At 42.9% G+C, this 24,719-nt stretch overlaps 1 protein-coding gene across 3 annotated transcripts in view; it reads right to left on the reverse strand.

Annotated features, from left to right (window-relative positions):
- Positions 1–24,719, reverse strand: part of CAMSAP3 (calmodulin regulated spectrin associated protein family member 3) — a 92,228-nt gene that overhangs the window by 12,324 nt on the left and 55,185 nt on the right. The window contains exons 3-6 of one of the 3 annotated variants that reach the window (XM_077262297.1): positions 13,657–13,785; positions 13,141–13,224; positions 12,256–12,288; positions 3,300–3,347 (exon numbers count right to left, since the gene is read on the reverse strand). In XM_077262297.1, the coding sequence (XP_077118412.1) occupies positions 3,300–3,347; positions 12,256–12,288; positions 13,141–13,224; positions 13,657–13,785 (294 nt within the window). The remainder of the gene's footprint in view (positions 1–3,299; positions 3,348–12,255; positions 12,289–13,140; positions 13,225–13,656; positions 13,786–24,719) is intronic. The other 2 variants (XM_077262298.1, XM_077262299.1) reach the window with 2 other exon arrangements.

Consider the following 24,719-nt stretch of genomic DNA (forward strand, 5'->3'; position numbering starts at 1 on the left):
CTCCAAACAGATGATGTCGGTGGGACAAGGATAGGGCTTATTGAATTTCAGCAGCTGGTTCTCTTGTTCCCCAAGACAATAAGTTGCCCCCAGACGTGTTTGAAAGAAGATTACTCTAATCTCTCCATTGAAAAAAGGAATTGAGGAGAGAGAGTTTTTCATCTCAGTGTTTTCCAAGATGAATGGACACTTTTGGGCAACTAATGACCCACCATCAAGACCTAGAAAAAGATAATGTGTCCTCCTTCTGGGGTAGCTAAAAAGGAATTATCAGGTTGAACCACTGTAATGGCCAATATGGACTACAATACACACGACTGCTTTGGAAAAATGATGGTTCTGGGGAAGATTGTTCGCTCAACGGTTGTTTAGACATCAACCTACTTCTATCCAATCTCTACGGCCACTTGTACCTAGGATATGTCCGGTGTTTACAATGATAAAAAATACACTGAGATAAGTAGTGTGTACATGTTCTGTATAAATGGAAAGTGGACCCGCAAAAACATTTTCTGCTAGATCCCAAGATCTCCAGTTCAACAAATTGAAGTCGACAGAGAAGCAGAAGAGCCAAAAGGGGATTGGAAGTCCCAAAGTTTAATCTGTGGGAACTGCCAACAGGGTACATTTATATTTTCCCAATGGCCACTCTGTAAGGCTGGTTTTACACATCCGACAGAAACCACCTCAGCCCCTGGACATCATGGCCCGTACTGAACTACCTCATATGCGTGTATGAGGCTGTCGGTTTCATGTCAGTAGATCTGCGGCTCTGTCTAGACATAGTGATCAGTACTGAACTTGAACCATGAATATCAGAAGTGTGAAAAAGCCTTAATGGTTGGGTGTTCTTGCCAATTCCAACCAATTTAGGTCCTCTAGTGTGCCATTTATTGTCTTGACTTGACCTTGGTGAAGATGGTCATCTATCAACCATTCTTGACAGTCACAACACACAATCAAAGTGTCAACCAAAAATCACTGTATGATGCCCATATACAGACTGATCGCATAGCGTTGTAAAGTGGCCATGTTGATGGATGATAGCGCCAATACGATTGTCTGCCAGTGATCAGAGGCTCCACAAGTGAATATTTACCGACATTAAAGAAAATCTGTATTTGCTCAGAAACAGGATGGATATTTATTTCTCTTATTATGTGCATCGTCAACATTTTGGAATTATTATTATTATTTTTTTTTTTTTTTTAATCTAAAATTGGCACATTCCCCATCAATCATCAGTATTAAAAAGAGCAACTTTTTATTTTATTTTTTCTTATAAAATTTAGTCCAGTATGGAAAGTTTGGAAATTTTGCAAATCACATTAATTGGAGATTTGTCTTTAAACGTGTAAAAAACAAAATGGCATATAAGTGGCTTGCAACCCCCTTTTCCCCAGTTTATTTGCCTTCCTTTAGCTGCATCGATAACAAAAAAATACTTGTTGGAGTACAGATGATGGCAGTCATGGTTGTCTCAGCACCAGTTTTTCACTAACTCTGGGGATAAGCTGCTGCAGGAGATTTCTCTGATCAGCCCAAGACTCAGAAGAGGACACGGATATTGATCTTTCACTGCCACTTACATACAATTATCTTTTTATAGGAATAAGAAAAATCTGCGTATATAACTGTATATAAATAGATAGGTGGCCTTTAATAACTAATGAAAAATAATAAAATAAATTATATTATAATATATATAATAAATAAATATAAATAAATATTATATTAGTTTTTAAAGGCTGTGTATCTATTTACATCTACTCTAATGCCCGAAAACAACTATATAGTAATTGGACCAATATCACGCCAAGGTCTTAATGGTGTCCTAGGGTGGTAATGACACACATTACCGTTAATATCACCTCCGACAGTGGAACCACAAAGGAAACCTAAGCACTAGAGAAGCACGCAAGCTGAGATCATATCATGTGTGAAGTGGCCTTACCGGGTCACCAGATGGCCCATTTCTGGGATCAGTCAAGAATGTGCCAGGCATAGTAGGAGATGACAAGCAGACAAGGCAGAGAAAATTATCGAAATGTGTGCCGGATGTCTATATTAACAAGACCAGAACTGCAGAGACATTGGCTCTACCTTCAGTAGCTCTCTGTAACACTACACCAATCCCCGAAACAATATTTAGACCACAGATTCTCCATTTGATGCTTCTTCATTTTATACTTGGAAACAAACTGAAATTTACCATTGCCAAAACTATTTCTACTGGGCCTTCAAGAAGATCAACCTTAACCTAGACACCATACCAGCCAAACCAAAGAAAGTAGAGGGGTGACATGAAGCTCCTCGGAGTTGGGGGTCCTCATTACAGATTTGGCACTGTCTATTATTATAGATTACAGGAGAAGATTTTGGCCCCTTCAGGAACAAATGTACCCATACACATCAGACTAGACTAGAGACGGGCAATCCCGACGATATCATCTGACCATCTAACGTCTATGGGATTCTTCTGACTCTCCTGATTGATGATTTTGAGGCGGATAAGGATCCTGTTGAATTTTAACAAATGATTTTAACAGCTGATCCTTTTGTGCAGGGCAGAGATAAGTCAACAGTGGCTTTCTCGGAGAAAACAGGAGTTGTAGCCAAGCCAACTGTTTCTGTGTATTGGAAAGTCGGGAGATACATTTAGAGGACCTTTCACTGGATTTTTTTTAATTTAAACTGGACTACCTCCTTCGATTGCCACTGCCTCACTGATTCTGGAACAGTTTTTCTTTTTCTTCTGGGTCCTTCCTTTCCCAAGTTATTTCCCTCCAGAAAATGAAGGTGCAACTTTTCCCTTCATCAATTGAGTGTATACCACAGAAATTCTCTGCGGGCAAGCCGTGTTTTGATTGGCCAGTATCAGATGAGAAAAAAGCAAATGTCCACATATAAGAACTATGGTATACGCTCAGTTAGCTCAAGAGAAAATTTGCATCTTTATTTCCAAGGGGCATAACTTTGGAATGGAGAGTCTTGGAAGAGAAAGAAAAACGGTTCCAGAATCAGCGGGGCAGCACGGCACCAATTGGAGGAGATGGTCACTTTCCATTTTGAGGTGCAAAACCAATTGTGGTCCACTAGGTGTCCTCTTACCACTAAGGATATTCTCAAAACCGTCAAAAATCTAAAACCATTTAGATTTTTTTTTTGAACCAGCAAACAAGGAAGAAATACAGATTTGATTAAAAAAAAGTATATGTATTGAAAAAAAATGTATTATATAGCAAACAAAAAAATGGAAATTGGAACAGTTGGAAATGATGGCGTGCACAATACGTTACCACAGGAGGCTTATTCCCAGACTCCTTTAAACAAAAAGCGATGGCATGCTAAACGCAACGGAAAAGAGCAACGGAGAAAAGTCAGGGCAGCTTCATATCAGAGGGAATGACAGACAGAGAGGCTGAGCAGTAGGGCCTACAGCAGGAGTGTCCTTTTCTTAGGCAGCCATAATATGTCATTTAATGAAGAAGGACGAGGCAAAATGGTCGCCAGATTACGAAGAAGACAAACATTGACATACAGCACTTTAGAAAACAATCCGACACCTACTGCTAGATCCAGACAGTAGAAAAATAGAATTGGACTTGATTCATCAAAGTGCATTAACCATTTAAAGCCCAATTCCACTCAGTGCTGGAATAGCTTTGACAAAAATTAGACCCTATAGTCCCCTTAGACTCTGAATCTGAATGGGGTCAAGAGCGCTGAGAAATAAGGTCCTCACTGTAGAGCCGCTTTAATGTTTTATCACAGGAAGGAGTAACAGTGAGCACGTGATACTCTCTTCCTCACCAACATATTACAGTAAAAAACAATTTTAAACAGAAAAAAATAATATATATGTGTGTTTGTGTGTATGTATGTATGTACATACATATAAGATACACATGTAAAACATATGTATAGTGTATAATATAGTGTATTATATTACATATGTGTGTATGTGTATATATATATATATATATATATATATATATATATATATATATATATATATATATATATATATAGGTGCACACATGCTGCATATTTAAGAAATATATACGGTATTTTTTTAAAAAATATGTAGCTTACATGTACACATACACGACACGTGCGTGTATACTGTATATATGCTGCATATTTTAAATAAACTATATAATAAAAACGTAAGTGTGCATATATACACATACATACACACACTCATATATTACATATATTATATAGAGCCATTACATTATATTATATAGAGTGATCTATTTTAAGTGCTTATTTCTGTTAATGTTGATGATTATGGCTTACAGCCAATGAAAACCCAAAAGTCATTATCCCAGTAAATTAGAATACTTTATAACACCAGCTTGAAAAAGGATTTTAAAATCCGTAATGTTGGCCTACTGAAATATATGTTCAGTAACTGCACTCAATACTTGGTCGGGCTTCTTTTACATCAATTACTGCATCAATGCGGCGTGGCATGGAGGTGATCAGCCTGTGGCACTGCTGAGGGGTTTTGGAAGCCCAGGTTGCTTTGGTAGCAGCCTTCAGCTCATCTGTATTGTTGGGTCTGGTGTCTCATCTTCCTCTTGACAATACTCCATAGATTCTCTATAGGGTTAAGGTCAAGCGAGTTTGCTGCCAATCAAGCACAGTGATATTGTTGTTTTTAAACCAGGTATTGGTACTTTTGGCAGTGTGGACAGGGGCCAAGTCCTGCTGGAGAATGACATTTCCATCTCCAAAAAGCTTGTCGGCAGAGGGAAGCATGAAGTGCTCTAAAATTTCCTGGTAGACGGCTGCGTTGACTTTGGTCTTGATAAAACACAGTGGACCTACACCAGCAGATGACATGGCTCCCCAAACCATCACTGATTGTGGAGACTTCATACTAGACCTCAAGCTGCTTGGATTGTGCCTCTCCACTCTTCCTCCAGACTCTGGCATCTTGATTTCCAAATGAAACGCAAAATTTACTTTCATCTGAAAATAACACCTTGGACCACTGAGCAACAGTCCAGTTTTTCTCCTTGGTCCAGATAAGACGCTTCTGGCATTGCCTATTGGTCATGAGTGGCCTGACACAAGGAATGTGACACTTGTAGCCCATGTCCTGGATACATCTGTGTGTGGTGGCTCTTGAAGCAATGACTCCAGCAGCAGTCCACTCCTTGTGAATCTTGGATACAGCACTCTGTGAACAGCCAGCTTATTTAGCAATGACCTTTTGTGGCTTATCCTCCTTGTGGAGTGTGGCAATGACTGCCTTCTGGACATCTGACAAGTCAGCAGTCTTCTCCATGATTGTGGTGAGTACTGAAACAGACTAACGGACCTTTTTAAACGCTTAGGAAGCATTTGCATGTGTTTTTTGTTAATTATTCTAATTTACTGAGATAATGACTTGGGTTTTCATTGGCTGCAAGCCATAATCATCAACATTAACAGAAATAAAACACTTGAAATACATCACAGACTGTAATGACTGTTTATAATATATGAATTTTTGTATTGAAGAACTGAAAAACTTTTTGATGATATTCTAATTTGTGAGAAGCATAATATATATATACATATATAAATATATATATATATTTATATATGTATATATATTATGCTTCTCACAAATTAGAATGTCATCAAAAACTTACTTTATTAAAAAAAAAAATAATAATAATATACATACACACATTTTCCCCCTCGCTCCTCTCATTTTCCTCCCAAAACACCTGTCATTTTTCGATCACTCCACTATTTTCCCCTCACTCCTCTCATTTTTCAATAGGCAACCTTGGCATAACAATGTCACAAAAAAACTTCGACAAGCATCCAGGGTTGCAGAGCGGCGTTGGAAGAAAACACGCCTGCCAGACGACTTCACTGCCTTCAAACAAGCTACATTTGACTTCAAATCAGCCCTCACCTCTGCTAAACAGACCTATTTCACTAACCTTGTATCTTCACTATCCTACAACCCAAAACAACTGTTCAGCACATTTAACTCTCTCCTCCACCCACCACTGCCACCTCCAACTCCCTTCATCTCTTCCGAGGACTTTGCCACCTACTTCAAAAACAAGATCGACCAAACAAGGCAAACCTTTACTTGTCCACCACCTCAACCACTCCATATACCAGACCTCTGCCCTTCCCTAATAACCTCCCTCTCCAACATCACTGAAGGAGAGCTTACTCGCCTCTTTTCCAAATCACACCTCACCACCTGTGCACTTGACCCCATGCCTTCCCACCTGCTCCCCAACCTCACTAACACGCTTATTCCAGCCCTAACCCATCTCTTCAACCTATCGCTCTCTTCTGGTACCTTCCCCTCTGCCTTCAAACATGCCACCATCACACCCATCCTCAAAAAAACTAACCTTGACCCAACTGCTATGCCCAGCTATTGCCCCATATCACTGCTCCCGTTAGCTTCAAAACTCCTTGAGCAGCATGTCCATGGTCAACTTTCCTCCCACCTCTCATCTAACTCTCTCCTTGACAACCTCCAATCTGGCTTCTGCCCCCACCACTCCACCGAAACTGCCCTGACAAAAATTACTAATGACCTAGTCACAGCCAAAGCTAACAGACAGTTCTCCGTCCTCCTCCTTCTTGACCTGTCCTCTGCTTTCGACACAGTCGATCACTGCCTACTGCTACAGATTCTTTCTTCCCTTGGCATCAAAGACCTCGCCCTGTCCTGGATTGCCTCATACCTATCCAACCGCACATTTAGCGTTTCCCACTCCCACACTACCTCCTCATCCCGCCCTCTCTCTGTTGGAGACCCTCAAGGCTCTGTCCTAGGACCCCTACTTTTTTCCATCTATACCCTTGGCCTAGGACAACTCAAAGTCCCATGGCTTCCAGTACCACCTGTATGCAGACGACACTCAGATCTACCTCTCTGGCCCAGATGTCACCTCCCTGCTGTCCAGAATCCCGAAGTGTCTGTCAGCCATATCCTCCTTCTTCACCTCTCGCTTCCTAAAACTCAATGTAGACAAAACCGAATTCATCATCTTTCCCCCACCTCACGTATCCCCACTACCCAATCTATCTATTATGGTAAATGGCATCACGCTCTCTCCCGATCCTGAAATCCGCTGCCTCGGGGTAACTCTTGACTCTGCCCTGTCCTTCAAACCTCACGTCCAAGCTCTTGCCACCTCCTGTCGCCTCCAACTCAAAAATATTGCCAGAATCAGTTCCTTCCTCAGCCCACAATCTACCAAAACTCTTGTGCATGCTCTCATCATCTCCCGCCTCGATTACTGCAACACCCTCCTCTGTGGCCTCCCCGCTAACTCTCTTGCACCACTCCAGTCTGTCCTCAACTCTGCTGCCCGCCTAATCCACCTCTCTCCTCGCTACTCCCCTGCTTCTCCCCTCTGCAAATCCCTCCACTGGCTCCCAATCCCCCAACGAATCCAATTCAAACTACTAACACTGATCTACAAAGCCATCCACAACCTGTCCCCTCCCTATATCTCTGAACTAATCTCCCACTATCTTCCCTCACATAATCTTCGTTCATCCCAAGACCTCCTACTCTCCTCCACACTTATTCGTTCCTCACACAATCGCCTCCAAGATTTCTCCCGAATATCCCCCATCCTCTGGAATTCCATGCCTCAACACGTCCGATTATCCACCACCCTCGGATCCTTCAGACGGAACCTGAAAACCCATCTCTTCAGGAAAGCCTACAGCCTACAATAACCAAGCCGCTGCCTCACCACCGCCAGAGCCGCCGCCTCACCCCTACCTTCTGTCTCTTCCCCACTATCCCATAGAATGTAAGTCCGCAAGGACAGGGTCCTCTCCCCTCTGTACCAGTGTGTCACTGTAAACCTGTTTACTGTAAATTATATCTATAACCCTGTATGTAACCCCTTTCTCATGTACAGCACCATGGAATTAATGGTGCTATATAAATAAATAATAATAATAATTTTCCCCTCAGTATATACCTGTATGTCATCTCCTCCTGTATATAGTATATACCTGTATGTTATCTCCTCCTTATATAGTATATACCTGTATGTTATCTCCTCCTGTATATAGTATATACCTGTAGGTCATCTCCTGTATATATTATATACCTGTATGTCATCTCCTCCTGTATATAGTATGTACCTGCCTGTATGTAATCTCCTCCTGTATATAGTATATACGTGTATGCCATCTCCTCCTGTATATAGTATGTACCTGTATGTCATCTCCTCCTGTATATAGTATGTACCTGTATGTCATCTCCCTCTGTATATAGTATATCCTGCTCTGCGGTTTATGTCGCGTCTTGCAGGTATACCGGCGTCATTTTGTTGAAGCAAAAGTTTTCTTTTAACACAATATCAACCCCTTAGCAACTGCCGATACGACCTAATGGCGGCAGTTAATGAATGGGCCTTATAACTCCTGCACCTCACGCTCCTCCTTTATACACAGCATTTTTCTGGAGCACAGCTTTTCTCCTTTATTAGTCGCCTCCTCCGGCAGCACCTCACACTCCTCTTCCATATACAATTGGAAACACTTGATCCCGACAGAAATTGCACTAATTGCAATAAAGCGAATCATATACACAGCCTACGTCTTCTGCAGCACCACACTTTTCTCCTTTAGACCCCGTTCACACGTTATTTGGTCAGTATTTTTACCTCAGTATTTGTAAACTAAAACTTGGAATAAAACAATCAGAGGAAAAGTATTATAGAAACACGGCACCACTTCTGTATTTTTCTCCCACTCGTGGTTTTGGCTTATAAATACTGAGGTAAAATACTGCCGAAATACTGAACGTGTGAATGTGGCCTTATACACAGCCTCCACCTGCAGAGCCTCACTCTCTATACACAGCCTCATACTGCAGCAGCTCCTCGCTTCTCTCATTTTCCCCCACATCTCTATCCATGAGGCTTCTCCCGTTCTCTTGCCGTCATACCTCACAGGAGCAACTCCATCCTAGACACGACGGAGATAGACGTGGCCTGTGCCTGCTATGTGGAGTGGGCGTGGCTCGATATATACAAACACAAATATTATATATATATATTATATACACACAGTTAAAATGGTTCCTCCACGTCAAAAATACTCTCAAAAGACAACCAAAGCAGCTCTACAATGTAAGGGAGGGAGTAAGGAACGTCTTATCTCAGCTTCACAGACCCCCTATACATATAGACATGAGTAAAGTCGGTCCAGTGATGCCTAAGTTTTCCTACTATGGGTGTAATAAGGCTTTACTTGCTGACATACATAATTTTCAATGGTGCACAACATACTCAGCCAATTGTCACAACATGATCAACAGAGCAAAAAGCTTTTCATTCAGCACAAAATGGAGAAGCCACATGCCAGTGTGGTCGGCATTCAGCCTTTGAGCACTTTGGGCCGAATTCATCACTTTGTTTTTTGTTTTTTTTTAAATTCACTTTCTTTTCTTTTTTGACTTGCAATTTTGCTTAAAGCCAAAATTTTTAATTTTATTTTGCCCATCACTGTTCTTGCAACTCTCTAATGCAGACGAGTTGCACGTTTTGTAAAATCTCTCAAAATATGCGACTTTTTAATTGGCGTGACCTGGAATTGAATTGCGCCAATTTTTTTTACTTCCTTTAATAAAATTCAACTTTTTAATCTGTCTAAAACATCTGAAAAAGCCACAATAACATAAAAATCATAAAAATAACTAAACAGCAAAAGGCAACTTGAAAAAAAAGGGGCAAATCGTTTGAATACCTCTCAGGCAGTTGACTTTGTGATTGGCGACGATTTTAAGCCACGGGAAAAAAAAATTCTGGAAATGCAGTGATGAATTGGGCCCATGTGAAGTAGTAGTTCTTTTTATTTTATTTATTACACATACACAATCCCACGGACGCGGAAACGGAGAACCACAGCACAAAACCACGGGAAAAAAGGCTAGGACTGCTACAGTGACGTGTAGGCCTCAAAGGGCTTTCACAAAACTACTGGGCTTAGTAAGACTCCTCATGGATACGGGTCCTCCTGATTCAGATCTCCACACGGATCTCTCCCGCCGAGACAGCCATCGAAGATGGTTTCTAGGAGACAATTTTCTTTAAGGAGGAGGAACTTCTATGTAAGCCGCCTGTGCCAGAAAGCTTGTGTGTCCATTTTTGTAGTGGAGAAAACAATGAGACAGCTTGGAGCCACAGTTGCCAAGTGTTCTGAAATTGCCCAACTGGCTTGAATTTACCAGGATCATTTCAGAAAATTCAACTGAAAAAAAGCAAGATTTATGCAATGCCTACATGCGGCCACCTTCAGAAGAGCAAATGCAAAGTCTTCTATTTTTCATTCTGAAAATCCCCACATCCATATTGTATCAGAGTGTCAGTTTCCTACGTCCGCTTGCCATACACATGTCAGTTTCCTACGTCCACGTGCCAGTTTCCTACTTCCGCGTGCCAGTTTCCTACATCTGCGAGCCAGTTTCCTATGTCCGTGTGCCATCCGTGCATCTGTTTTCTACATCCACGTGCCATCAGTGTGTCCGTTTGTTAAGCTTGCGTGCCATCAGTGTGCCAGTTTTCTACGTCAGTGTGTTAGCGGTTTCCTACCTACATCTGCGTGCCAATGTGTCCGTTTCTTAAGCCTGCGTGCCATCAGTGTGCCCGTTTTCTACGTCCACGTGCCATCTGTGCGTCTGTCTTCTACATCTGCTTGCAATCAGTGTGTCCATTTCCTATGTCCATGTGCCATCCGCGTACCAGTTTCCTACGTCCGCGTCCCAGTGTGTCTGTTTGTTAAGCCTGCGTGCCATCCGTGTGTCAGTTTTCTACATCTGCGCGCCACCCATTTGTCCTTTCACTACGTCCGTGTGCCATCCGTGCTTCCGTTTTTTACGTCTGCGGATGTCCCTTCACTACGCCTGTGTGCAATCTGTGCATGTGTTCTACGTCTGCGTGCGTCCCTTCACTACGTCCATGTGCCATCCGTGTGTTAGTTTTCTACGTCTGCGTGCCAACCGTGCGTCAGTTTTCTACATCCATACGGCATCCAGTTTTTACATGAACAAATTTAATAAATAAAAAAAGTCAAATAAAGTTTTCCATCTCAATAACTAATGGATCTGTGAAAAATGCATGACAAATTGGATGGTAACCCGCATGTGATCCTTTTTTGCGGCACCCACTGACTTACGATAGGCGAATCTGCTCCAGAATACGGATAAAAGTTGTGCACACAGATTTTTCCATTTTTTGTTTTTGTTAACACACCCACGTACATTGGTCGGCGAGCTGTTCGTATGCTACCCGCTTTGCATACGGATAGCGCACAAATGTTTAATACGCTTGTCTTTTTGGATATATCTACCAATTTAAGGCAGAGTGACTATATATTCTAGAAATCTGTGCCCTCTGATTAGCACAAGCAGCTAAAACCTTTTAAAAAAACCTATAATTTTTGACTAACAAAAAAAAAAGTACGCAATTTTAAAAAAAGTCAAGTGTTATTTACATATCATGAAATGCTGATAAAGACAGGACATTTCTGCTTTAAACCCTTAAAAGCGGCACCAGCACTCTCACAAGAACAAAGAAAAATGGGTTTAAAAAATAAATAAATAAAAAAACAACAGGAGCATGCAACTAAGGATTAATCTTTTCTGAATAAATTGACGGTCTCTTGCAGCGTCCCCTCTTAGCCCATCAATGGCGGACCTTAATTTTTTTTTTTTTTTTACTAGAAATATTTTAAAAAAGGACCTCACAAGCCAAATTGACCATAAAATAGTCAAAAAACTAAAGGATTTCTCAGTCTACGGACCAAGAGGAGAGGTGGGATGCAAAGGATTCTGGGATAGCAGCTGTACTGTGGTAATAAAAGAAAAAAAGGCATAAATGAAAAAAAACAAAAAAGACATACATGAGCAGATGGATAAAATATTGGAGTGAAAGTGACAAAAAAATTAAAAGGCGAAAATATAAATAATTGTGATAAACTGCAAAAAGGCTACCAAAATTTTAACCAAAAAAAATAAAAATAAAAAAATTAGGAAACAACCATACACAAATAAAAAGTACATGATGATATAAATCACATATCCCACAAGCCTTTGCTAACAATACAGATCAAGCAGCATTACACATGCATTTCTTTGGTTAAGAAACGGAACGTTAACAGGCGTCGACTGATAGGGGAAAGGGCATGGTACGCCAAAATAAGACGCATAACTGCCACATAGGTACAAAGCGTCAGGAAACAAGAAAAGCCACTTACAGGGACCAGCTTCCAGTACCAGCGGGAGGGGCACTGGAGAGAAAGAGAAAAATATGGAGGGATGGAAAACAGAGAAACATATAGGACAGAAGAAATAGGGGGCATTATAGCGGAGAAAAATAAGAGGGGGATTTAAAATATCTGTTGAGTACACACTGCGGAGACATCCACTTTGTCTCAACCCTTAATGATTCTACGTTTCTGAATAAATAGGCTACATATCTGGAAGACTACAACAAAATGGCTACCTTTGCACTGTGTAGGCAAGGGGTACAGATTAAAACAGGATTGCAGTCTTAACGCGCTAGGAGGAATGGAATTATTCTTAAAAAAAAAAAAAAAAAAAAGAAAAGGAAAAATTAATAAATAAGAGAAAGAGTAATATGGTGGATCAGAGAAGAGAGAAAGAAGACTGAAGAAGAAACAGAAGGAAGCCATCGTAGAATGATATGATAAGAACCAGAAAGAGTAGCTAACCGAGAGAAGACAGATGGAGGAGAAAAAAAAAAAAAAAAAAGAAGAAATATTTGAATTGATCATGGGTAGAGAAGGTTGGGGAAAAAGAAAAGTGAAAAAAGTCCAAGGAGACAGACTGGGAGACGAGAAGAAAGACTAAGCATATCCTATAATACATACTGTCCACTGTTTTCAGAGATCTACGTAGAACCAGAGAAATTACAGAAATTAGCTTTATCTTGAATTTTTCAGGAGCATAAAAATGGAGAACACATGACAGACTAGGTCCTATATATAAGCTCCTAATAAACAGAAGGAGGTCTACAAATGTTTGCCAGATATCTGAAAAGGAGAATTCACTCTACAGGTTGAACAAATTAATTTGAAACTAACCTACAAAGATTAATTGGACAGTTCTACTCTACTTACCCCAGCCTGATTTTGACCCTCTGGAGCTGCAAGTTGCTTTCGACCTTGTTCCCTTTCAGCTTCTTCTAGTAACTGATGATTTATCTGGAAACACATGTTATTAAAACATGAACACCATGAATAACGAAGATGGTCTTCATCTGAAGAACAAGACAGATCACTTCTAGAGTCATCATCACCACCATTTCTTTTCTATGTAGAAGGAATAGGCAACCACTCTAAGGCCACATACACACGTAAAATGCTGACCAAATACTGAACATCAGTATTTTGCTAAGCAGAAATCAGGAATGAAACAATCTGAGGAAATAAAAACACATCACCACTTCTGCATTTTTCAACCACTCCTGATTTTGGCTTACCAATTACTAATGTAAAACACTGACCATATACCGAACATGGCCTAAAGACCACAAGAAGGTGGTGGGTAGTCCACCTTCCACCATTTAAACACAAGACATAAATAGGTTACAGCCTAACGAGCACTCACTTGCCCTAACCCTAATATGTTTTTACCTTATCAACCCAAGAAAGCAGCTTGACCTCCAAGCCTCCCAGTCCAGGCTCCTCGGTGGAAGGAAGAGACTCTGAGCACCGATTGGTATATACAATCATCATGGAATCAATCACAGACAGGTGGGCAGCCTGGAAGAAGAGAAGGAAAACTCATTTTATTTAAAAGACAAAGTACTTCAAGCAAACATTCGAGACTCATTCTAATATCCATCTAAGGCAGGGATGTCAAACTCAAAACCCAAAATTCGAAAACTTGGACAACGTCATGGACAAACCTTGATATTTATTAAAAAAATGTCTACAATTATGGAAATTTTTATATGGAGACAAACTTAAAAGGTCTTGTCCCTCTCACAAACAATGTACAAGTATATAGAGTATATAGGCAGGACAGCATGGGATCACAGCTGAGTTTGTGATGTAAAACAAGCTTTTAATCAGACAGGGATAGGTTTTTCCTTACAGAAACCAGCAGTGGCAATCCCATGCTGTCCTGTCTGTATATTCTCTTTTATGTTCTCCCTGCCCTGAAGCCGCAGTATGTGGACTCCACGTTCCTTCACGGTTAGACACGGCAATTACACAGTACATATAGCAGGGGTACATTTATCCGAACACATCCAAATGTGAAATGTATTTTTATTCCAAAACCTATTGATTAAAGTGTACTTTGTTCATGAGAAACATCCTTTAAGTTTTGCTTTAACACTGAATCTGCTGATCTTCTCTGATGCACACTAGTCCAAGCCAGATACCTGGCATCTCTTCTTGGAAGCAAATTTGACTCTCTAAAGCGCCAGTTCTTTATCGCTGAAAAATGTGTGGTTGTTCTGTACATCCCAATAGGTTTAAATGGAGCTGTGGAGCTGCTTCCTCCTCCAACACTTCATTTATACTCCTCACTGTAGGCAAGAGATTCTGAAGGCCCCAACGATCAGACATTTATCAAATATCCTGAGCATAGCTGGTAAATGTGTTTATTTGTGCACTATATTGCCAAGGAGAAAACAACAAATAATCAAAATACCTCTTAGCCAGTAGCTAGTTTTATCATAGGGTTAAATTATTATTGATCATCTCTTCAGCTGTACTCTGACATCTTCTGCACGTTGGGTAAGACAGTGGTCAAAGAAACTGTCCAAAGATGGCTTGCATCATGAACATGTCCTATTTGAACTTAAAAAAATATATAATTTACGAAACCTTGAGAAATGTCCAAATGTGCCTCAGCAGTACCCCTGAACGACCAATGTCAGACCAGAGAGGGGCTCAGCCTCAGCACAAACCCCTAGGGAGGAATTGCCATCAATTATCAAAAGTTACCCAAAGGGTAGGAGAAACTAATAGACTGGTCTCAATGAAATGAGACTGCCAGGTAACAAAATGCAGCACTTCACTTTTTCTGGAAGTTCCTATCAAACAATTAATCTGGGTGCATGAGTCTCAGCTAAACCTTGTGGAGATTACCCTCCTGCCTCAGATTTCAATTGCCATGATGGATAACTTTGCAGAAATGTTACAGCCGATTTCATTAGTGGAGAGTAGAAAGGCACGAGTCAATAGTAAGCAGCGTAGTGTGAACCAGAAGAAAAAGATGAAAAAAATCCCATTCATTGGCGATGACAGGACGGCATTGGGGACATTACCAAAATGCGTCTTGACTGTCGATGCGACCACGAGACCCAAACACCCGCCAGCATAGAGAGAGCCAGCGGCCAAATCACATGACTGGAGCATCCTCACGGGCGAAATGTAATTACCCATCGGGTATTTCCTCGCAGGTCAAATGTAATCACCCTGTGGCCCAGATTTGGCCCACGGGCCAGAGTTTGACATATGTGATCTCAGGGTTCATTCAGACGTCAGTGCTTTTCTCAGAATTTAAAAAAAAAATCTGAGTTTCTCCACTGTTTTTGATCAACATTTCATCAGAATTTGGTCAGTATTTCAGTTTTCACCATCAGCATTTGATGGGATTTTCTCGACTAAAAAAAATAATAAAAATGGGGGTTTCTTAAGCGTCTCCTAGCAAGAAGTCAGTGAAGAAAACAAACAGCACTTACATGAGATCCTAGTGATTTCCAATTTTTTTCACTGACCCATAAACTTGTATTGGTGATTTTGAGCCAACACTCGGATCAATATTGAACGAGTCTCCGTGCTTTTAAGCGGTTAAAGGAAAAAAAATTACCATAGATATGTAAACTGCCTGAAAGACTAGCATAGGTAGGTGTGTCATCTGTAAAGACCACGATAGCACTAGTATGAGTAAAAACGATGTCTGAGTGAGCCCGCAGATGGTCTTCAACACCTCTATGGATATTCTTGATAAGGGCATCTTTGCCAAGAATGTCATAGTAATCTGGTAAGAACCGCTATCAGTTTATCCTATATGTCTAGTTGCGTTTGGCACGATTGGTAACCTTGAGATAGTATGGTTGCCTACTACTGTAAACAGGTTGGGGATCTCAGATTCAAGAGATGTCTGTGCATGGCTTGATTTTTACAACAATGCGAGTATTCTGAGGTCAGTGGATCCCTTTCTTAAAAATAAATATAATTCCTTTAAAAATAATAGCCAGAAGAAACTCAGGCAAATTTTGGAAGCCACACGAGGTTGCGTGAAAATTTTACAACTTTTCGCATTCTGAAGCCATATTTACCCAGCACTGACAAAGTAGGCAGAGCTGGGGTGGGACAAGGCGTGAAGATCCCAGCTCAGCAACTGGAGTAAGATTTGTGGTGCACAGCGCTTCACACTTCGAATGAATCATAAAAGGGTTGTCAAACACTAGGACAACAGCTTCTCATTTCCCATGTTTGGCCTATTTATAATAAAAACACATACTCCGCTCCCATGCCAATGCTGTTCCAGCACTCGTGTTCCCGAGGCTCATGTGAGGTTGTTATGACATGTGAACCCTGCTTCCAATCAGCACTGTATAACTAATCTTAAAGAAGTGAGCAGCCAGCCGAAGAATGGACCACCTGTTGATTACTTATAAGTCAGAAGGCGAAGACAGCGCTGATTGGGCACAGGGCTCACGTGTCGAAACAAATTCATGTGAGCCCTGGGAATGTGAGGGCCGACACTGCTGGAAAAGCTCCGTCACTGGAGGAAAGTATAGGTGTTTCTATTTTAACGTGTCCATATATGAGGAATGAGAAGGGCTGTCCTAGTAGTGGACAACCACTTTAAAGATTCGGGAGCCTTGCACTCCCACATCAATACAGGCGTGAAAAACATTGATCTTGTTGAATCGAGAGCCAAAAGCGTTTAACAGGCTGAATAGAAAGTCTATGGGTCCATCCATGATTCCGATTCTTGGTTTGACCAGTTAGTGAAGGGCACAGTCCCAAAAACTACACAACTGAACACGGGCTACGACATATCCAAAATTATTTAAAAGGTTTAGTTAACATATAATGACCTCTTCTGATTAATTTTTACAGTTATTGACAATGAACGGTCTTCCTTCATTACCAACAACCTCATTATTTCCATGTTCCGATTTCGATGACTCCTCATGACAAAAGGAAGCTTTGAATGAATATTACGTTCCTCATTAAACAGGGAGCAGTGTTCCTATAATACATCTTTATTTGTTACATTCACACAAGTTTGTTTGAATACGGTCCAGCAAATTACAGAGGAGAGTAATACCGGATAATCATGTCAGGATCTGTGGATAGGCCTGATGGGCGCAGGCCTGCTCCGGCAGAGCACTGGTGGAGGTTTCGTCATTAGATCACCTTGTTTGTAAGCATGCCAGTATTAAATCATTATTATGATGTTTATCTTATCATACAAATGGAGTAATTGTTTGGGAAGATTTACCCTTGGGTGCACCTTCATGGATATTAAAGAGACTTGCCCGAAGACTGTCTGATCTATCATGATTGGAATACACATATTATGATCAATCCTATAGGTTATTTTTTTCAACTCAGATCATTCCAAAAACAATATATTTTTAGCCACCCAATCAACACACATTTGGCGGACTGCTAATTTTCAAGACTCCTCACAAACGTAAACTCTGCATCCTTTTTTCAATAGTGAGCAAAAGGAACAAGTAATCAGGCATGGTCAAATGCAACATTCCCAATCCTGTTCTTCCACCAATAACTGCCATCAGGAGAAGTTGGGACACCACACGCACATTAGATATTCTGTCGATTCATCCAACTTGTGTCTTTGGGCCCGTTATGTAGCGATTTCCCCCAACCTCTTCTTGTGTTTAGCTTCGCCAAGTAAAGGAGAGGCTTGGCTTGTTTGGTTTCTATTACAATCAGAGAAACTGCACCACCAGTTGATGGAGTGAGAAAAGGGTACAGCAGTTCAGCTGTCCCTGCTGTCAGGTGTGGCACAAAAGATCCTGGCACCTGGAGTTTGTGACAGTCACAAATTGTAACTGTATAAACGGTTGTATTGGCTTTAAAATGCTTTATGTAAAGCGCTGTCATTTTGCCACCGTATGATCGTGTCACACGAACACTGTGGTGGTGGTGGCAGGGGCGGCAGTCACACGAGCACTGTGTGGTGCGGGAGGTGTCACACGAGCACTGTGTGGTGGTGGTGGTGTCACATGAGCACTGTGTGTTGGCGGAGGCGTCATCACACGAGCACTGTGTGGTGGTGGCGGCGTACGAGCACTGTGGTGGTGGCGTAAGAGCACTGTGTGGTGGTGGTGGCATACAAGCACTGTGTGGTGGTGGTGGTGGCGTACGAGCACTGTGGTGGTGGCGTATGAGCACTGTGGTTGTGGTGGTATACAAGCAGTGTGTGGTGGTGGTGGCATACAAGCACTGTGTGGTGGTGGTGGCGTACGAGCACTGTGGTGGTGGTGGCGTATGAGCACTGTGTGGTGGTGGTGGTGGTATACAAGCACTGTTGTGGAGGTGGTGTTATACGAGCATTGTATGATGGTATTTACATAGTGTGGCTCGGATATTTGGACACATTATTTTTACTGTATGTAGTGGTGACAGCACTGTATAGTACTGTTATTTTTGGAAATATATAACACTACTTTTTGGACACCTTAGAACAGAGACCTAATAATTAGATACTGTATGACTATTTGCATACACTATTGCCATTCAGGATAAACGATACCTACAGTAGGTATAGCACAGTGCAGTGTTCAACATAAGGGCGACCTTGAGCAATGGGGGAAAGAATTCTTCTACAGCACGTTGCCTCCTGGCCAAGGACAAAGGAACCCAAGATCATCAGTTTTTCTTAAGCGTTTTATTTCTGGATAGGGAGTAACTTGAAACTTTAACAAACAATACACACAATACAAAAATCTCGTGTATTGTAACTTTCTTTGGACTATATTTGGAATGAGTAGGCATGTACGGATCACCCATACGAAGCATATTTACATCCGGTTGGGGACGGTGTCGTTGAATAATGGCATAAAGCACAATAGTCAGGGTGGAGCAGTCATGGCTGACTGGCAAAGCAAGTAAGTTATTCAACCTCCATGAAAAAACAGGAATGGAAAAAAGCTTTATCTAAAAGTTGTGTGCCAGTTTCTCCGAGAACAAAGAGCCCAGTACCAGAAGTTTCTGATGTCGGCTGATGACATCAGTGCAGAATGAGGTCTTTGTATACCTGACACATCTACAATTACTCCGGCTCTAGGTTTTTTCTTTTTGGTGAAATGAGAGCCAAATTCCACAACTGTAAATCGCTTTAATTAAATTAAAAAAAAAGGAAAAAAGAAAAGCTCTTCAAGTCAATCAATAATACACGTGAAAATAAGAAACGTTGTAATATATCTTATCAGAGAAATCTGCTTTTTTCTTGGTTGTCTTACTTGGGTATACAGTAACTGTGGGATAGTCTGCTGCCACCTGGAGGTGCGCGTGTTTGTATGGAGCAGAATATGGAGTCTGGAATGCCCAACTTCTAGCTACAGGATCAAGCTTCTTCAAAACAAATTAGTCAACTTGGTCCCTGGCTTCAGCCCTGCATTTCGCTGGCTTCCCAGTGATCATTGTTAGGCGTAGTAGCAACTCCTTTTGTGGCCTACTGTTAACCCCATTTTACCCCTGCCCAGTGTTTTTTGTTTTTTTTTGTTTTTGGAGTCCATCCTCTCCTCAGACCTCCTAGTCTCCCTCAGATCTTTGGGTGTTTGCCCTTGGGTTGGGGTTGTATGAGTGGGGATGGGCTCTTTTTCGTACCAATAAGGGAATGTGTGTCAGTTGGGGTAGAGATGGAGCTCATGTGTACGATTGTCACCTTAGGTGTTTAATATCATAGCCTGTGTATGCTGCTAAAATCACGTGCGGTATGGGAAATATCAGGCTTGGGTGTAGCCCTGCGCTAATTGAACTCTCTATATTATTAATTTACGATCAGTTTGTTCAGTGTTCTCACACCTCTAGCTAATCAATGTATATGGTTGTCCCAGCTCGTTGGTTAATCAGAGCAGGCAATTGACCCACAGGTCAACAGGGCCCCGCCCCATCCTCTTCCTCTGATGGGGTGAGCGCCATTTTCCTTGGGTATTCACCCAGGATGATTCTTCCTCCATCTCTCTTCGGCTTGCTCCATGTTCCTGCATAGGCCAACCTCGGCGCCCTCTGTCACAACCCTATGTGGGCCTCACTCTGTCCTCAAACCTTAACAGCCATCAGACCAGGTAGGTTGTTTGTTATTTGATGGACTTGATGCTGGCAGAATCCCTGCGGTGCCCTTCTATCACCAGTTGAGTTTCCTTGGTATTCCGTGTGTCTTCTCTGGCCCTCATAAGGTCAAAGTTCAAGAAGACCATGCACTCTTGGCTATCCAGCCTGCCCTAGTATGCTTGCATCTCGTGCACGTCCGGGTATCTGTCGGACCACGCTTAGCATATTGCACGCTAGTACCTCCTTCCTCCTCTGCAGATTGCTGCTCAGGGGACCCCTGCGGTCTGGGTATGAGGAGGCTGCATTTTCCCCTGTATGTATCTAACCTTTAGCTTTTCTGTATCCTACACCCTGGTAGCGGTCGTTACTACCCTTAATACCATGGCCACAGTCCAGTGTCACATCCACCAGCCTGTCCTAGGCTTTCAAACAGCCTTGGATAGGGTTCACCAGACTGCCTTGGTTAACCTTCGGTATGCTAAGGTTTTTCAGGAGGTTCAATCTGTAGCGATTTACACGTTTAGCACCACCTGCACCGTGTAATCACTCATGCACTCAACTTTTAAATAGGCTGTAGCCTTGTCTCCTCGAGGGCAAAGTTTGCCGGAAAAGGAAGGGGGGAGGGGGGGGGGGGGGGGAAATCGCTGTCCTGGTTTTCGGTTGTAAAGCAACTAACAGTTTCCTACTGTTTCTTGGTATGCTGACCATCTAACTGAGCGAGTCAGGCTTACCAGCTGAGGACATAAAGTCGGGCGAGCCTAGCAGAAAACCCTGTAACAGAGTTCCTGCTCTGTCTGCTTTCATAAAGAATAGACAATACAGCTGAGACTTCCTACTTGGGCGAATCCTGCAGGTGACATTGCAATTCAGAGTTTATTCTGGCCACCTTATAGAGTGGATAAAACCTACCAGCTGAGGCCTTTCAGCTGGGAGTATCTCACACAGAGGACCCTGAAGACCAGAGCTTATTCAGACCGCCTTTCTGAGAGAGTCAAACCCTCCAGATTAGACCTCACAGCTAGCGTTGAGCGAAACGGATTGGTCATTTTCATAAATCGCCGACTTTTAGGCAAAGTCGGGTTTCATGAAACCCGAACCGATCCTAGTGTGGGATCGGCCATGCGGTCGGCGATCAGAGCGCCAAAGTCGCGTTTCGTATGACGCTGTTACCGCCGTTTTTCATCCAATGAAGGAGGACGCAGAGTGTGAGCAGCGTGATGACATAGGTCTCTGTCCCCACCATCTTAGACAAGGGCATGGCAGTGATTGGCTTGCTGTCTGCGGCATCACAGGGGCTATAAAGGGGCGTGCACGCCGACCGCCATCTTACTTCTGCCGATCTGAGCATAGGGAGAGGTTGCTGCAGTTAGTCAGAAGCAGGGACAGAGTTAGGGAGGAAATATAAACCCCCAAACCGCTTGTGCTGGAGCGATTTTCACTGTCCCACACCACCTTTTTGTGCAGGGACAGTGGAGGTCGTAATTTAGTGCAGCAGCTGCATAGCTGTGCGCACGGTGCTGTGCAAACCAACTGCTTTTTTCAAAGCAAAAATCCTGTTGCTCCTTTCTACACAGTTACCTGTCTTGATTATTTGTCTACCAATTTTTTTGTTCAGCAGTCCTTTTTATTGCTGCCATACTTGTCCTGAGATCATTGTAGGAAGCTTGTTATTGCAGTAATTTTTTTTTTTTTTTTTTTATAATAATTACAGCCACTTTCTGCCACGTTCATAGTGTCGTGTTATACCACTGGGCCAGAGTTGTGGTTCAGTGTCTCCCCCCAAAAGTGAGATAGTAATTCTCTCACAGTTTATATTCTGCTGTACTTGCTAGTGTGTCATATATCTGGCAGCCACTTTCTGCCACGTTCATAGTGTTGTGTTATACCACTGGGACAGAGTTGTGGTTCAGTGTCTCCCCCCAAAAGTGAGATAGTAATTCTCACACAGTTTATATTCTGCTGTACTGCTAGTGTGTCGTATATCAGGCAGCCACTTTCTGCCACGTTCATAGTGTTGTGTTATACCACTGGGACAGAGTTGTGGTTCAGTGTCTCCCCCCAAAAGATAAGGAAGTCTGGTGGAAGAGGCTGTGGGCGGGGGTTGCCAGCTAGTACTGATGGTGGTGGTGGTGTTGCATCTGGTGGTAGTGGCAAAAGCACAGTAGCACCTAAGGCTGGAGGTGTTGAGCCCGAGTCATCGTCTGGCTACACAAGGCCTCGAAGGCTCCCTTACCTGGGAGTAGGAAAACAGCTTTTAAAGCCGGAGCAGCAGGAAAAAGTTTTGTCTTTCCTTGCTGACTCAGCCTCTAGCTCTTTCGCCTCCTCTTCCCAAAGTTCAAAATCTAAGAGCAGCCAGTCGTCAGTGGATGCTTCCGGTCCGGAAAAAGACGTTTCCTTGTGTCCTTCTCCCAAACCAAAAGTGAAGGATGCGTCAGGCGACACTACAGGTTACTCCATGGAGCTCTTTACCCATACCGTGCCAGGGTTAGAAAGGGAAATTGTACACTGCCTATTACAAGAAGAATCGGACATGGAGTGCATTGATGCACAGCCACAGCTAGATTATGATGCTGTTCCATTGACTCAGATCACTACATTGACCTCGCAGTTTCCTGAGCCAGAATCTGACCCTGATGAGACTATGGTGCCCTGTCCCCAACGCTATAGCACCGGCTTACACGGTGACACTGAGGAAGGTGCACATGACATTGTGGAGGAGGAGGTGATAGATGACCCAGTTCTTGACCCAGATTGGCAGCCATTGGGGGAAGAGGGTGCCGCTGGCACTAGCTCACAAGCGGAGGAGGGTTATCCGCAGCAACACCAATCTACATCGCAACAGCTGTCATCAGCCAGGCCCGTATCAGGCCCAAAACATGTGACAAAAACAGTTTTAGGACAGCGTGGCCAACCGCTGAAAGCGTGCACAGCGTGCACGTGACAGCGTGCAATGCCTGAAAAGGAATTCCATAGTAGGAAGAGTGCAGTGTGGCATTTTTTTGACCAAGATCCCAATGATCAGTCTAAAGTGATCTGTAAGAAATGCTCAAAGACCTTTAGCAGAGGGAAGAATCTTCTAAATTTAAATACAACGTGCATGCGTAGACATTTAACCAGCATGCACTTGCAAGCCTGGACTAATTACCAAACGTCCTGTACTGCTGGTGCACCTGGTCAGAATGAAGATAGTCAGCAACGCTACATTGCTTCCCTCACTGTAAGCCCACCGATTCGGACACCACCAGCAGCAAATGTGGAGGGATCGTCGCAAGGCCAAAGCAGGCAGGGAATCAGAAGGTTATTGGTAGGAAGCACTGTATGTAGGCCAACATCACCAACTCTCTCTCAATCCGGCATGTCCACCACCACCACCACCGCTAGTTCCACCATCTGCAGGTCTCCTGTCCAGCTCACCCTAGAAGAGACTCTTGTGAGGAAAAGAAAGTACTCATCCTCTCATCCGCGTACACAGGGTTTGAACGCCCACATTGCCAGATTAATCTCGTTAGAGATGATGCCCTACCGGTTGGTCGAAAACAAAGCTTTCAAAGACCTGATTGCCTACGCAGTACCACGCTATGACCTACCCAGTCGCCACTTCTTTGCGAGAAAAGCCATCCCAGCCCTCCACCAGCAAGTCAAAGACCGCATTGCCCATGCACTGAGGCAGTCTGTCAGTGGAAAGGTGCACCTCACCACAGATGCATGGACCAGTATGCATGGCCAGGGACGTTACGTGTCCATCACGGCGCACTGGGTTAATGTGGTGGATGCAGGGTCCACAGGGGACAGCCATAGTGGGACAGTTCTGCCTAGCCCACGGTCTAGGAAACAGTTGGCAGTAGGCGTTCGACACCCCTCCTCCTCCAGAAGCGACAGCTCGTCCACAGAGCGCAGTCGCCTGGCAACTCCATCCGCAGCTGCCAGTGTTGCACACGAGATGTCTCATTATGGAATAGCTAGTGGTAAGCGTCAGCAGGCTGTGTTGGAAATGAAGTGTTTTGGCGACAACAGACACACCGCGGAAGTACTGGCCGAGTTCTTGCAGCAAGAAAGTGAGTCATGGCTGGGCAGTGTACATCTTGAGGCAGGCAAGGTAGTCAGTGATAACGGAAGGAATTTTATGGCTGCCATAGCCATTTCACAACTTAAACACATACCTTGCTTGGCTCACACTTTGAACCTGGTGGTGCAGTGCTTCCTGAAAAATTATCCGGAGTTACAATTGTCCTCCGCTTAACAACGCTCTGCCACCTGTGTACCCCTGTAACCAATGTTAAACTGCATTGAGCCAACTTTTTAAATTTAGGCCTACTACATGTGTCTGTCTGCGCCACTCAATACAGCTGTCCTTCACTGCACAAAGCAGAGCATCAATTTGCAGCCGATATCACATATTAAAGTGCATTTGGCCTACTAGT

This window comes from Ranitomeya variabilis, chromosome 5, assembly GCF_051348905.1.
Source record: "Ranitomeya variabilis isolate aRanVar5 chromosome 5, aRanVar5.hap1, whole genome shotgun sequence".
Taxonomy (NCBI): Eukaryota; Metazoa; Chordata; class Amphibia; order Anura; family Dendrobatidae; genus Ranitomeya; species Ranitomeya variabilis.